The 15,573-nt window shown below is 40.2% G+C and overlaps 1 protein-coding gene across 2 annotated transcripts in view; it reads left to right on the top strand.

Annotated features, from left to right (window-relative positions):
• Positions 1-15,573, top strand: part of LOC126094613 (phosphatidylinositol 4-phosphate 3-kinase C2 domain-containing subunit alpha-like) — a 243,258-nt gene that overhangs the window by 85,385 nt on the left and 142,300 nt on the right. For both annotated transcript variants that reach the window (XM_049909092.1, XM_049909091.1), the window contains exon 15: positions 2,183-2,330. In XM_049909092.1, the coding sequence (XP_049765049.1) occupies positions 2,183-2,330 (148 nt within the window). The remainder of the gene's footprint in view (positions 1-2,182; positions 2,331-15,573) is intronic.

Raw genomic sequence — 15,573 nt, 5'->3', positions numbered from 1 at the left:
CCGCAGCTCGTGGTCGTGCGGTAGCGTTGTCGCTTCCCACACCCGGGTTCCCGGGTTCGATTCCCGGCAGGGTCAGGAATTTTCTCTGCCTCGTGATGACTGGGTGTTGTGTGCTGTCCTTAGGTTAGTTAGGTTTAAGTAGTTCTAAGTTCTAGGGGACTGATGACCATAGATGTTAAGTCCCATAGTGCTCAGAGCCAGCCAACATTTCCTGTAACAAAGTGTTTGAAGTCACGCTGGTACGTTCTGTTGCTGTGTGTTTCCATTCCATGATTAATGTGATTTGAAGAGAAGTAATAAAATGAGCTCTAACATGGAAAGTAAGCGTTTCCGGACACATGTCCACATAACATATTTTCCTTCTTTGTGTGTGAGGAATGTTTCCTGAAAGTTTGGCCGTACCTTTTTGTAACACCCTGTATACGTAGCCCTCACAACATAATTACATTTATTTGTGAAAGGTCACTGATATTTTATACACAAGCATGTGTGCGGTAAAACAAAAAAAAAAATATATATATACCCAATACCAGTTTGACTGCAACAGTGATATCCACTAGAACATTTAACATCTTTTAAATACATTGTCACGTCAATTTTACGCATGTGAATGAGTGAACCTGTGTTTTTTCATGTGTGTGTATGTGTGAGGAATTGGGGGGAGGGTGGAAATTGGCTTTAAGGACATTAACCAAAAGCTCAGCAGTCTTTCGAAACTTGTTTTCTTTTTTCCTGTTGACTGTTATAAAATCCACAAATGTATTAATCCCAGTGAGGTTTCAGTACTGGCACATCATGTGTGCAACAGTTTTTGAATGTGGTGAAGTCTCCTTGGGAAATCAGCCAAAAAATGTGTTTGTAACAGAGAATTTTCACCATGTTTGTATTTTTCAAATTGTAGCTCTAAGATGATAAGTAAGGAAATTTTCAAAACATTGCTCTGAAAGGATCATGTTATTTGATTGATTTCCTGGGAATAATTCAGCAGTGAAATTTGCCAAGAAAATCTGTAGTTACGATCTTGTATCACAATCTCATAATTGCATATCAAAAACAGAGTACAAAGTATTTCGTGCTCATATGCCTGGACTTCAAGAAAGCCTATGATTCAGAAGAAAGACAAAAATTTTTAAGGGGTAGGATTAGACAGAATGTCTAGTGAAGTGATAAAGTTAACTTTAAACCAAAATGGCTTTCAAAGTAAATGTCAAAGGAAAACAGAGTTGTTCAAAATCAAAACTAGAGTCAGTGTGTGATACAGGCACTCCTACCTAATCTTCAACGGTTTCCTTGATAGAATGACCAGAGAGTGGTGATAAGAGGCAATTAATCAAACCACACAGCTTCTGAGACAGGCAACTACAACAGGATTAAAAACTTTCATTGAGGAGACATGCTGTATGATGAACTCAAGACAGCTTCTAGGAGGATGTCATCAGAAGGAAAAAATCAAAATGTACACAGATTTGAATATGTTGGAGAATAGAGAAAATTTGTTGTGAAAGAAATTGAAGTTATAGGAGGGAACAGGAATAATTTAGCATGCAAACAGTGAATATTTACAATAAGAACCTTTCAGTCAGTAAAAAATTAAAACTTTACAATACATAGTTGCATACAAGGCTTTACTCGGGCCAAAGTTTGCATCTTGAACAAATTGGTTACTTAGGAGATACAACTTGTGGAATGAAAGAGCGTCAGGAAGATATTGGGATCTTTAACATAAATATATTATATATATAGCAGACGAGTGAACCAAGAACTGTATTTCCAGACAGAAAGAATGTAGAGCACCATCAGGAAAATGACTGTGTTATTCTGACAGATCTGTAGATAGTATTAGGTGAAATTACCACATCAGATGCTGCAGTTGCTTGTGAGCAAGATAACAAAGATCACTAGCTCCAAGGGGTATACAGCATGAGTTGTAAGAAAGGGATATAATATTAAAGCTGCACAAGTTTCCAGGATAGCAAGTAAAACTTTTTCTCTTCTCTGGATTAGAATTTAGTGTTGGTTTTTTCCCCTTAATGTTTTTTATTTTGTATGATGCAAATTTGTGGAAATTTATTCACAATTTGAAAATAATCATCAGTTCTGTAAATTTATATGCTGGTATTATCTAGAAATTATTTTGTGTCCTCTGATAGCTTTTCTTAAGACTGTGCTCGACATTTTGTAGGGATCGATGTACCAGAGTTTGGTGCCCGAATATTGTTTCCACGACTGGAGCCTCACAAAATGTCTGTACCCAAAGGTGATTTTGGTAGTTTGGATCCAAATACCCAAGAGCTCTTGAACATGATTGCTGAGCAAGACACATTTACAAGGTACTTGCATATTTGTAACATTTAAAAATTCTTCATTTGTGTGTTGAACATTTTTTCCCCTTCTCCTCTCCCCAAATGTATGCTTAAGGTATCAGTTAAGACCAATAAACAGAGTTGATAAAGTATACTTTAAAGTTCCATTTCCTGCAAATACCCACCTCTCCTCTCCCAGACCCATTAACCATCAAGTACTGTTTTTTATAACACGAGCAGACACGTGCCACACTTTGTACTCGTGTAAGGAATAGCTGATTTTGTGTTACCAAGGTAAACATGTATGAGCAGAATCACAGTTTACACTTAGTTTAACTAAACAGCAATAAAATAAATTTACATTACATGAGTTAATTCACTGTTCACTTGAACAATAAGAAAAGAAAATATTAAACAGTGCAGTTGCATCTGATCTCATATACAACTGCCTCATTGTGGGATAGTGCCGCTAGCTCAGAATCTGGATCATTTTCTTTGCACGGATTGTAAATTTTTTCTTACCTAGCTCACTGTTTATTTTATATTACTGCTGCTCTGTAATACAATGTATTACTGTGTTAGCTGAAGCAGAGATGAATGAATAGATATGGGCTCACAATTGTAAAACAACAATGAAACAGCACAAAACAATGTTATTTGTGGTTGGCACACTTTATATACACGCAGCCCCACTTGATGAATCAACACTTCCTGTAAATTTTGGTTACTGTGCTACGGTCTTGCAAAAGAACTACTGCTCTCTTTACTAAGGAACACTTTTGTTGTAGCATACAGTGTGTAAACTTGGACTTTGCCCTCAAGCATCTTGAATTTTCTTAGAAATGTTCAACTCAGTGGCAGTGAATAAACAATATACTGTAAACGTTTTTTGTGTGTGACGAAAGTGGCAAAGCTCCAAAGCAACCTCACCAATACGAGACCATGGCCAAAGAGGGGGGAGGGGGTGTGTGCAGGGAATGTGGCCCCTCCCCCCTCCCCATCACCAAATGAAATTACACACTAAGTTGTTGTGTAGTGAAATTGAAAGATATTTTCATTCCCAGTCATACAACGAAAAAGGGATGTGCACTATCAGTAGTCAGCAAGGCCAGCAAAATACACTCCTGGAAATGGAAAAAAGAACACATTGACACCGGTGTGTCAGACCTACCATACTTGCTCCGGACACTGCGAGAGGGCTGTACAAGCAATGATCACACGCACGGCACAGCGGACACACCAGGAACCGCGGTGTTGGCTGTCGAATGGCGCTAGCTGCGCAGCATTTGTGCACCGCCGCTGTCAGTGTCAGCCAGTTTGCCGTGGCATACGGAGCTCCATCGCAGTCTTTAACACTGGTAGCATGCCACGACAGCGTGGAAGTGAACCGTATGTGCAGTTGACGGACTTTGAGCAAGGGCGTATAGTGGGCATGCGGGAGGCCGGGTGGATGTACCGCCGAATTGCTCAACACATGGGGCGTGAGGTCTCCACAGTACATCGATGTTGTCGCCAGTGGTCGGCGGAAGGTGCACGTGCCCGTCGACCTGGGACCGGACCGCAGTGACGCACGGATGCACGCCAAGACTGTAGGATCCTACGCAGTGCCGTAGTGGACCGCACCGCCACTTCCCAGCAAATTAGGGACACTGTTGCTCCTGGGGTATCGGCGAGGACCATTCGCAACCGTCTCCATGAAGCTGGGCTACGGTCCCGCACACCGTTAGGCCGTCTTCCGCTCACGCCCCAACATCGTGCAGCCCGCCTCCAGTGGTGTCGCGACAGGCGTGAATGGAGGGACGAATGGAGACGTGTCGTCTTCAGCGATGAGAGTCGCTTCTGCCTTGGTGCCAATGATGGTCGTATGCATGTTTGGCGCCGTGCAGGTGAGCGCCACAATCAGGACTGCATACGACCGAGGCACACAGGGCCAACAGCCGGCATCATGGTGTGGGGAGCGATCTCCTACACTGGCCGTACACCACTGGTGATCGTCGAGGGGACACTGAATAGTGCACGGTACATCCAAACCGTCATCGAACCCATCGTTCTACCATTCCTAGACCGGCAAGGGAACTTGCTGTTCCAACAGGACAATGCACGTCCGCATGTATCCCGTGCCACCCAACGTGCTCTAGAAGGTGTAAGTCAACTACCCTGGCCAGCAAGATCTCCGGATCTGTCCCCCATTGAGCATGTTTGGGACTGGATGAAGCGTCGTCTCACGCGGTCTGCACGTCCAGCACGAACGCTGGTCCAACTGAGGCGCCAGGTGGAAATGGCATGGCAAGCCATTCCACAGGACTACATCCAGCATCTCTACGATCGTCTCCATGGGAGAATAGCAGCCTGCATTGCTGTGAAAGGTGGATATACACTGTACTAGTGCCGACATTGTGCATGCTCTGTTGCCTGTGTCTATGTGCCTGTGGTTCTGTCAGTGTGATCATGTGATGTATCTGACCCCAGGAATGTGTCAATAAAGTTTCCCCTTCCTGGGACAATGAATTCACGGTGTTCTTATTTCAATCTCCAGGAGTGTATTTAAACTGTCTATACATCCATACTACAATCGGCTATTGCCCATCCCTGTTTTAGTCAAAACCAATTGTTGGCCTTGCTTGAGCTGGGCTGTTGTTTTGCTAATAAATTTAACTTTTAGTTGCATCTGAGATACCATATTATTGTTTTGTGCTGTTGTGATAGTTTCTAATTATGGATAGGTCTGTAACAAGAAAGAAGAGGAACATCGATTGATCTGCTAGTATTATGGGGAGTTAAAAATATGTACACACTACTATAATTGCCTAGTTTAATGTTAACAATGGATTCTTTGTTTGGACGCTGATAAAACTTTGTGGTTGCAACACATCAGTATTTCACAAGGCTGTGGAGTGGTAAATATCATTAAAAATGACATTAAATTAAAATCAGTGCTTAAAAATGCACTTCAATTTGTTTGTGTCACCGAGAAATCATGTTAACAAAAATATTGCTCAAAATATTTTATCATCAGTAGCCCAAATGGCAAAATATTGCCAAGACTGGTCACTCGGGCAGTACTCAATTTAAACTAATACATTTGTCTCCCAGGACATTCTTTGATGCAGAAAATGATCTTTCTTTCACAGAACGAGGGGAGGGGGTTGTGGAGAATGGAATCATTACAGGATGACAGCACATTCTATACTGACTAGGGAATGGTCAGACTTGTCATGCCGAAACATGTATTGCTTTTTTTAGCACTGTTATTTAACTGTGCAAAAGGTCCATGTGCAAAATTGTAGCTGCTGACATGAACTGGAAGTCACCTAAAAAAATCACGAACATGGCTGTGTTTTCTGCTTGGCGCATGCAGTGACAGCTGGGCACCCCTGGAAATGGCGAGTTGCGAGCGTTATGCGCATGGTCGGGAAGTGAGGCCGTCTTATCGCGGCGTTCACTAAAGAGGGATATGGCTGCACGATTTTGGTGGAAAGGGGAAACGAATATTCGTTTCTGTGGCATGCACGTCCTTTTAATTTCTGGTACGTATTTCGAAACATACCGTCCGGAAACTGGTTAGAGATGTGAAAGATGTTCTGTACTTGTTCATCTATACTCCGCTAGCCACTTTACGGTGAACATTCAATCTCCCCTCACAGGTGATGGCTAACCCTGTAAATGTTTTGTTGCTTGCCATGGAGATATACCACAGGCGCCAAATGAATCAATCAACAGAAAACACGCGGAAGACAATGTCTTGTGCGACATGGTTGTTAAACTTCTAGACGAGCATGTAAATGGCGCAGACATGTGGCTAGAAACAACTGAAACACTCGATATTGCAGACTGTGAATCTACAGAAAGCAAAGACAGCGACGAAAGTTGCGCTCATGAAGACTCTTCGAGTGATAGTGCCACGTACTATCATCAATTATCTCCGAAAGTAACACCAGCAACTACAATTACCTTATCAGACAAAGAAAAATTGGTGACGTATTGGTTGAACAAAAGTGGTAAGAAACACCTACGTGTCAGTACTGTTCAAAATAAGTATCGCTTTATCCGTTCTGAACGTGAATTGTATAGATGGAAAAAGGAAGTCGCTGGACGACGTAAGAGTCGGCTGGAAATTGCTACGGAGATAAATGCGCGACTTTTTGAGCTATTTACCGATGCCAGACAACAGTCATTTAGTGTCAGCGATACAACTTTGCGTGATTGGGCGTTAGAGATTGCCAACGCTAAAGAATTTACAGCTTCTCAAAGTTGGATTAGTCGCTTCAAAAGATCACATAAAAGTGTGGCAAGAAAAATAACAAAATTTGTATCGAGAAACAGGTCGGAAAATGAAGTGACACAAATCGAAATGATAGAAGCTTTTCTTACGAATGCAGAAAATAAGATCGCTAGTTTTAGTGAATCGTACGTGTACAATGCAGATCAGTCAGGTTTTCAAAAAGAAATGCGTGCGAAAAGAACACTGTCATTCAAAGGGGAAGAACATATTGAGGCGATTTCGCAGTCCACGACTGCCCTCACCCATTCATACACTATAATGCCCATAATTAGTCTGGATGGTTCATTGCTGCCTAAACTATATGTGTGTCTTCAAGAACCAACTGGACGTTTTGGACCATGTGTCAAAAGAACAATGTTCTCCGCAAACAATCTTGTAGTAGACGCATCGAAGTCTTGAAAAATGGGAAATTAAAACGTTACACTTCTCATGCGTCATGCTTTTCTTCCATTCTGCGGGAACAAATCTCTTCTCCTTCTAGATTCGTGGTCAGGTCATAAAAGGTCTGAATCATTAAAAGCTGTATTTAGAGTCCACCCTGACAAAGAAGTAGAGATATTTCAGATTCCACCCGGCACGACGAACGTAATTCAAACTTTAGACAGAGAATTTTTCCGTCAGTGGAAGGCCTTTTACAGAAAACTAACAGAGAAAATAATTGAGTGCAGATCACTGCAATTTACTGTCTATCACCGTGACAATATTCTCAAGCTGCAATCAGTAGTACATTATCAATTTTCCTCCCCACGGTTTCAGAATTTGATTAAATATGCGTGGCACTCCTCGAAATATACTGATACTAGGCCTGATTCATTCCTAACACGAGCCCAGTTTTGTCTACGGACATCTAACAACGTCTGTGATTCGCAGGGCTGCCATATGTCGTCTTGGCTTGTATGTTCGTGGTGCACAAAAAACCTATGTTTTGAACATTGTATCCATATTTCGCATTTTTGCGGTGATTACAAGAAATAAAATTTGGACGTGTTCTAAACCGTATATTTATTTGTGTCTATTTCATAGCTATTTGGAAACGATCGCTTTCACTGGGGGAATTAGCTTTCTCACTGCTGTGGCAAGAGAGCGGCGTGTAGCTAACGCCACCTTGTCCATAGATGGCGTTGGTATAACGTAGCGAGAGGTCAGGGTTGTACAAGAGGCAGTTATAAGCGCGGAAACCATGCGACAATAATGTCTTACTTCATAAAATTGTTTACAGACTTCCAGGTCATGTCAGCAGCTAAAATTCTGCATACAGACTTCTTGCAATGTTAACTCACAGTGGTAAAAAAAGCAACACAGGTTTCGACATGACAAGTCTGACCATTCCCTTGTGAGTGCATTTCTAAAACATTTTATCCAGTGGGTTGCTTGAATTGATCTGAGCTGATTGCACTCTGCCTCCCCCTTTTATCCAGAATCTACTTACACTTTTTTAATATTCTAATAAGTGAAGCCAACAAATCCATGCACAATTAAATCTTGAAATATGCATGCATTTGTGCATTATCAAATGATCAAACATGTGTAATTAAAGAAAAAACATGCAATGTCAGAATTTAATCTTTTGTTGTCACGCTTTTTATATTAAAACAATGTACAATAACCAGGTTTTCCAAATTATCAACTGACTTGGAGTAGATTTGTTTGTTGGGCTGCTGAGCTAGCAATCCCTGGACTCTGGAGGTGAGGTGGTTTGAATCCACCCACCAGCAACCTAGAAAATGGTTTTCAGTGGTTTGCCATTCTCAATTTAGGCAAAAGCCAGAGTTGGTCCCTTACTATAGCTCACAGCCAATTCCTTCTGGATACGTTCCTTTCCTGAAAGATTGCAATTCCCTTAAAGATGCAGCCCCTCTCCTAGAAAGAAAAGAGCTGCATCATAGGTGAGTCGCACATCTCTCTGAACACACTCGGCTCTAAAAGCTGTATGATAAATAATAATCCAAATTCTCCTCATATAGGCTCATGGATTTATCTGCTGGGACATTCTTTAATGCTGAAAGTTATCGTCCTTGTATTGAAAATAGTAAGAGATTCATACTTAAATGAGGAAATTTGGGAAAGAGTAAGGTTGAATAATCCCGGATCCTTTGCCTTTTCACCACCAAAAATTGTTCTAGCTTCTCTGTTGAGCGGAGTTCTGTTTATTCCTAAAGCACTGTCAGTAATAAGCATGGTGCCCCAAAAAATTGGCGGTCCATTCCCAATCATTTCCTCAGCTCAGATCTGGACTGAAACAAGAATAATTTAAATTTGCCAAAATACAGCACTCCTAAGTTACAAGATTATATCTCTGCTTGGTGAAATCTCTGAGATCATTTTAGGATAACATTTTTTATCCTTCTTTATCTAAATTTTAAGAATAAATGAAGAATGTGGGTCTTTCAAAGGTGTTAACCCCTTTGAACAGATCCTGGCTACATCCTTGAACAAAATGTAGAAATGTTTTGAACTACAGCAGGGATGAAGACAGTTATGTGTAAACTCATATTGCTCCTATTTTGACAGCAATCACCACTGTTACATACAATCTTTTAACTTCACATATTTCCATCATCATTAGTATTTCTTTTGTGACAGATCTTGCACATTACTTTTTGAGTACAGTGTAGCAAACTCACCATTTTATGGGATTTTAATGGAAATTGTCACACGATAAGGTCAGTTCTCTCTCTCTCTCTCTCTCTCTCTCTCTCTCTCTCTCTCTCTTTCTCTCTCTCATGCTGAAATAGTAAACACCATTGTAGACACACGATATAAGGCTGTGTGGCCAGCTGCCCATCTGATTATTTGTACTCATAAGGCAAACAGATGAGTGAATGGTTGATTAGACTGCAGTTCATTCTAGCCAATAGACATGTATTCTGAGAATGGGTCCGTGGTGCTGTTTGAGAATGAGTTATTTCCACATTTTGTAACTCAGGCTAAGGTTTTGGGATAAAGTTTCATTGTGGAAACTATTATAAGCATCTTACATTGATGTCGGCACTACATTTCAAGCTTCTGTGAAAGATTGCCAATCTTGGAGGTTTTTAATCATTTAAATTTGGCATGCTTTTTTTCATTGTTTCTGCAACAGTGTTCTGACCCATTTTGTTACCAAGGGGGATAGCTCCGTTGTTTGTTAATTTATTTGGTATAAATCTCTCAAGTGCTGTGGATACTATTTCTCTGAATTCAAGCCACATCTGGTCTACACTTTCCTTGTTTATTTGGGAGGAGTGGAGATTGTATCTCAGAAAGGTGACAAGTGAATTTGTATGGGGGTTACAGTATTCAGTCTTGCTACAGCAACCCTGTGTTCACTAATCCCTGTACCTGTTTTTATGCTCATTATTAGCTCAGGAATATTTGTTGCTAAGAGGTCAAGTGTATTTTCACAACTGTTTACTATTTTTGTGGGCTCGTGAACTAACTGCTCAAAATAATTTTCAGAGAATGCATTTAGCACAATTTCAAATGATGTTTCATGCATACCTTTAGATTTAAACATGTATTTTTGCCAACATATCAATGGTAAATTAAAGTCACCATGAACTATAAGTGTATGACTTGGATATTTGTTTGCAATGAAGCTCAAGCTTTCTTTGAAACTTTCATCAATTGTATCATCAGAGTTGGGAAGTCAGTAGAAGGATCCAAATATTATTTTATTCCAGTTGCCAGCAATGAACTCTGCCTGTACTAACAGGAACTATGTGATTCAATTTTGCTACAAGGTAAACTACTTCTAACAGCAACAAATGCACCACTGCCAACTATGGTCAGCCTATCCTAGTGTTCTTGGCAAAAACTTCATCTAAGATTAACGCCGGCTTTATCCTTCTTTCATTGTCTGTAGCTATTTGAGCATCAGTGCTTTCTATTAGCACTTGAAGTTCTGGTACTTTCCAACAAATCTACAACAATTTACAACTGTTATACCAAAGGTTTCCTTCTTGTAGAAGGGCATGACCTGTACTTCCTTTCAACTATTAGGCACTTTTTTTTTTTTTTTTTTTTTTTTTTTTTTGAGGGATCTATGCTATATTATGGTTAAAAGTGGGGATTGGGGATAACTCAGACACAAATTTAGTATATGATCTGATAGGAATTCTGTTGGACCCTGAAGATTCATTAAATTTTAGTGATTTCAACAGTGTCTCAACATCACTAACACTAATACACACATCAATCACCTTTGGTGTGGTGTGGGACAATAGTCCTGAATTTTCATTTGTAAAGGAACATTTGAAAATTGAGTTAAGCATTTCTGCTTTTTCTTTGCTACCCTAAATTCCAGTTCCCGTCTTGTCCATGAGTGTCTGGATGATAACTTATGTAACACCAACAGCTTTTACATTTGACCAGAATTTCTTTTGGTTTTGTGAGAGATCTTTTGATAAAATTCTGTTACAGTAGTCATTGGAGTCTTCATGCATTGTACTCTTGACAGTCAAGTGCTTTTCATTCAGCATCTCCCTATTATCACCCTGTCTTTTGTTTTACACATATTATGCAGCAGTCTATTACTCTAGAAGTCTCTTTACATTGACGTTATACTGTGGAATGTCTCTCCATGTTCCTCTCCAGAGCTAAATGTGTTGTGTTCCTCATTTAGCCATGACAATACCACCTCTTTATCTAATTTGCTGAATGTATATAAATCCTTACTCTTCGTTTAGTTGCATTCTGTACTTTGCTAATCATTGTTACTAAAACTGCTTAGTGGTCACTGATACTGGTTTCAAAGTGTAAGATTTTACCATGAGTGAGAAGTGTGGGCTTTGCCGTAGGTTCGTGAGTAGTGGATTGCAGTGTGAGACTTGTTTGAAGTATTTTCACAGGGGGGAATGCAGTGGGGAAGCCAGTGGGCGTTCTGGTGAGATCCTCTCCTGGAACTGCAGGTTATGTAGCAAGAGTAAGTTGATAGAGGAGCAGGAGCGTAAGATCTGTGCCCTTCAGGCGCAGTTGAAAAACGGACAGGAGCAGCTAGATAGGATGAGGAGGGGGAAGGGGGTTGGGGAATGGGAGCTGGCTGTTGGCAAGAGATCTGCTAGGAGAAGAAGATTTTAAGATAGTTTTACTATTGGTGTTTGCAATAGATATGACCAACTGTCAGAGTCTAGTGGAGAGGAATCTCTAGTAGCTGTAGATGTAGGGAGTATGCAGCAGACCTCAGCAGTTACAGTGGCTAGGACAGTTGCAAAGTCGAAGAGGAAGAAGAAGGTTTTGCTGTTAGGTAGTTCTCGTGGCAGAGGTGTAGGCCAGCAGTTGCAGGAAGTGCTGGGGAGTGAATACCAGGTCACCAGCATAGTGAAGCCTAATGCAGGATTGGCTCAGGTGACTGTTAACATATGGGGGTTATGTAGGGAATTTACCAAAGAGGATCAGTTAGTGATTGTGGGTGGGGCTGGTAATAGTATTGATAGGGATGGGGAGTATGACATAGATGGTGACCTGGAAAAGATAGCCACTCAGACTGGCAACACGAGTGTGCATTTCGTGGAACTGTTTCAGCGTCACGATCGGCCTCATCTTAATACAGCCGTCAGGTGTAATAACATGAGACTTGGAGGTGCGCTGATGACAGAAAGCATGGGTCACATTTCAGTGGTGTCGGTGGAGTCTATCAGCAGGACGGGGCTCACTAGACATGGCCTGCACCTCAACAGGTATGGGAAGGGGAGGTTGGAAAAGCTTATAGGTGACAGCATAGGTGGGGGTCGTGGGATCACTCGTGGGAAAATTCCTACAGTAGTGGGTGTTAGAGCTGCACCTTTTTTAGATTGAAGTCAGCTGATAGGTATTCCTGCTTAAGGGAAGTCTCTCTAACACAGGAACCACTTTTGACAAAGCTTAGGTATCCGAGTAATGAGGGGATTAGTATATTTCATCAAAATATACAAGGTATTAGAGATAAAGTTAGTGAACTGCTTATAGATGTTGACTCTGAAATTATTGGTATATCTGAACACTTCTTAAATAAGGAGATAATTCAGAGGCTTCCTTTACCAGGATAGAGGTTGGCTGGCAGCTTTTCTAGGAGCTCTTTGCGGTGTGGGGGAATAGCCATGTATGTGAAAAACGGCATCCCATTTGAGTCAGTTGATGTTTCAAAATTCTGCACTGAAAAAGTGTTTGAATGTTGTGCAGGTGTGGTTAAATTTAACGGAGCTAAACTTCTAACTGTTGTTATTTATAGATCCCCAGACTCCGACTTCACAACATTTTTGCTAAAGCTAGAGGAGGTTCTTGGTTCACTTTATAGGAAATAAAAAAAGTTAGTTATATGTGGTGACTTCAACATTAATTGTATAAGTGATTGTGCAAGGAAAAAGATGCTGGTAGACCACCTTAATTCATATAATCTTATGCAAACCATATTCTTTCCAACGAGAGTGCAAGGGAACAGTAGAACAACCATAGACAACATTTTTGTTCATTCCTCATTACTAGAAGGGCATGCTGTTAGCAAAAAGGTCAATGGCCTTTCAGATCATGATGCACAAATTTTAACTCTAAAAGATTTTTGTGCTGCAACACATGTTAAATATAGTTATCAACTGTTTAGGAAAGCTGATCCAGTTGCTGTAGAGACCTTTGTAAACCTTATCAAGGAACAAGTGGCAAGATGTCTATAGCGCTGATACAGTAGACGATAAATATAATGCTTTTCTCAAGACTTTTCTCGTGCTCTTTGAAAGTTGCTTTCCGTTAGAACGTTCAAAACAGGGTACTAGCACAAATAGGCAGCCTGGGTGGCTGACTAGAGGGATAAGAATATCTTGTAGAACAAAGTGGCAATTATATCAAAATGTTAGAAACAGGCAAAATCTAAATGCAGTAGCCCATTACAAACAGTATTGTAAGGTGCTTAAAAATGTTATTAGGAAGGCAAAAAGTATGTGGTATGCAGATAGAATAGCTAAGTCTCAGGATAAAATTAAAACCATATGGTCAGTCGTAAAGGAAGTGGATGGTCTGCAGAGACAGGTCGAGGATATAGAATCAGTGCGTAGTGGGAATGTCCGTGTTACTGATAAGACGCATATATTTACAGTATTTAATAATCACTTTTTGAATATAGCAGGTGAACTAAATAGAAACATATTCCCAACAGGGAATCATATAGCGCTCTTAGGAAAAAGTGTTCCGAGACTGTTACCTGAAATGCTCCTCCATTATACTGACAAGAGGGAGATTGACTTAATAATTAAATCACTAAAGACCAAGAACTCTCATGGATATGACGGGGTATCTAGCAGAATACTGAAGTATTGTTCTATGTATGTTAGCCCAGTACTTAGCCATATCTGTAACTTTTCCTTTAGGAGTGGTCGGTTGCCTGACCGATTAAAGTACTCGGTAGTGAAGCCACTTTATAAAAAGGGAGACAGGGATAATGTTGACAATTTTGGACTCATTTGTATGCCATCGGTGTTTGCGAAAGTTATCGAGAAGGTTGTATATACAAGGTTACTGGAGCATTTAAATTCACATAATTTGCTGTCAAATGTACAGTTTGGTTTTAGAAATGGTTTAACAACTGAAAATGCTGTATTCTCTTTTCTCTGTGAGGTTTTGGACCGATTAAATAAAAGGTTGCGAACACTAGGTGTTTTCTTTGATTTAAGGAAGGCTTTTGACTGTGTCGACCACAAAATATTACTGCAGAAGTTGGACCATTATGGAGTAAGGGGAGTAGCTTACAGTTGGTTCACCTCTTACTTTAAGAACAGAAAGCAGAAGGTAATTCTCCGCAATATTGAGAGTGGTAGTGATGTTCAGTCCCAATGGGGAACTGTTAAGTGGGGCATTCCCCAAGGGTCGGTGCTGGGGCCACTGATGTTTCTTATTTATATAAATGATATGCCTTCTAGTATTACAGATGATTCAAAAATATTTCTGTTTGCTGATGACACCAGCTTGGTAGTGAAGGATCTTGTGTGTAATATTGAAACAGTATTAAATAATGTAGTTCATGAAATAAGTTCATCGCTTGTGGAAAATAATTTGATGCAAAATCACAGTAAGACTCAGTTTTTACAGTTTCTAACTCGCAATTCAACAAGAACCGATATTTTGATCAGGCAGAATGGGCATGTTATAAGGGAGACGGAACAGTTAAAGTTCCTAGGCTTTCGGATAGATAGTAAGCTGTTGTGGAAAGCCCATGTCCAGGATCTTGTTCAGAAACTAAATGCTGCTTTATTTACCATTAGAACAGTATCTGAAATAAGTGACAGTTCAACACGAAAAGTAGTCTACTTCGCATATTTTCATTCGCTTATGTTGTATGGTATTATTTTTTGGGGTAATTCTTCTGATTGAAAAAGGGTATTTTTGGCTTAAAACTGGGCTGTTTGAGCTATATGTGGTGTAAGTTCAAGAACCTCTTGTCGTCCCCTATTCAACAGTCTGGGAATTCTGACATTGCCCTCACAGTATATATTTTCTTTAATGTCGTTTGGTGTTAGCAATATTAGCCTATTCCAAAGAGTTAGCAGCTTTCACTCAGTTAATACTAGGTAGAAATCAAATTTGCATGTGGAATGCACTTCCTTGACTCTTCTGCAGAAAGGAGTGCAGTATTCTGCTGCATCCATTTTCAATAAGCTACCACAAGAACTCAAAAATCTTAGCAGTAGCCCAAACTCTTTTAAGTCTAAACTGAAGAGTTTCCTCATAGCTCACTCCTATTCTATCGAGGAGCTCCTGGAAGAGCTAAAAAATTAAGCAAATTCCAGTGTTACATTGTTGATTTTCTTTATTTAAACTTACGACTTGTCGCCTGAATATGTTTTTTTTTTTTTTTTTTTTTTTTTATTTTTTTATTTTATCTGTTTCTACTGTCGTGTTATACTTTCATGAATTGACTTGTTCCATGACCATGGAGACTTCTCCTTAATTTGGTCCCACGGAACAATAAATAAATAAACATCCTCAAAGTGATCAGGTCTATTTGTTTCCATTAGGTCTAATATACTTACATCATGAGTGGGC

This window comes from Schistocerca cancellata, chromosome 8, assembly GCF_023864275.1.
Source record: "Schistocerca cancellata isolate TAMUIC-IGC-003103 chromosome 8, iqSchCanc2.1, whole genome shotgun sequence".
Taxonomy (NCBI): Eukaryota; Metazoa; Arthropoda; class Insecta; order Orthoptera; family Acrididae; genus Schistocerca; species Schistocerca cancellata.
This window is presented reverse-complemented; position numbering and strand designations above follow the sequence as displayed.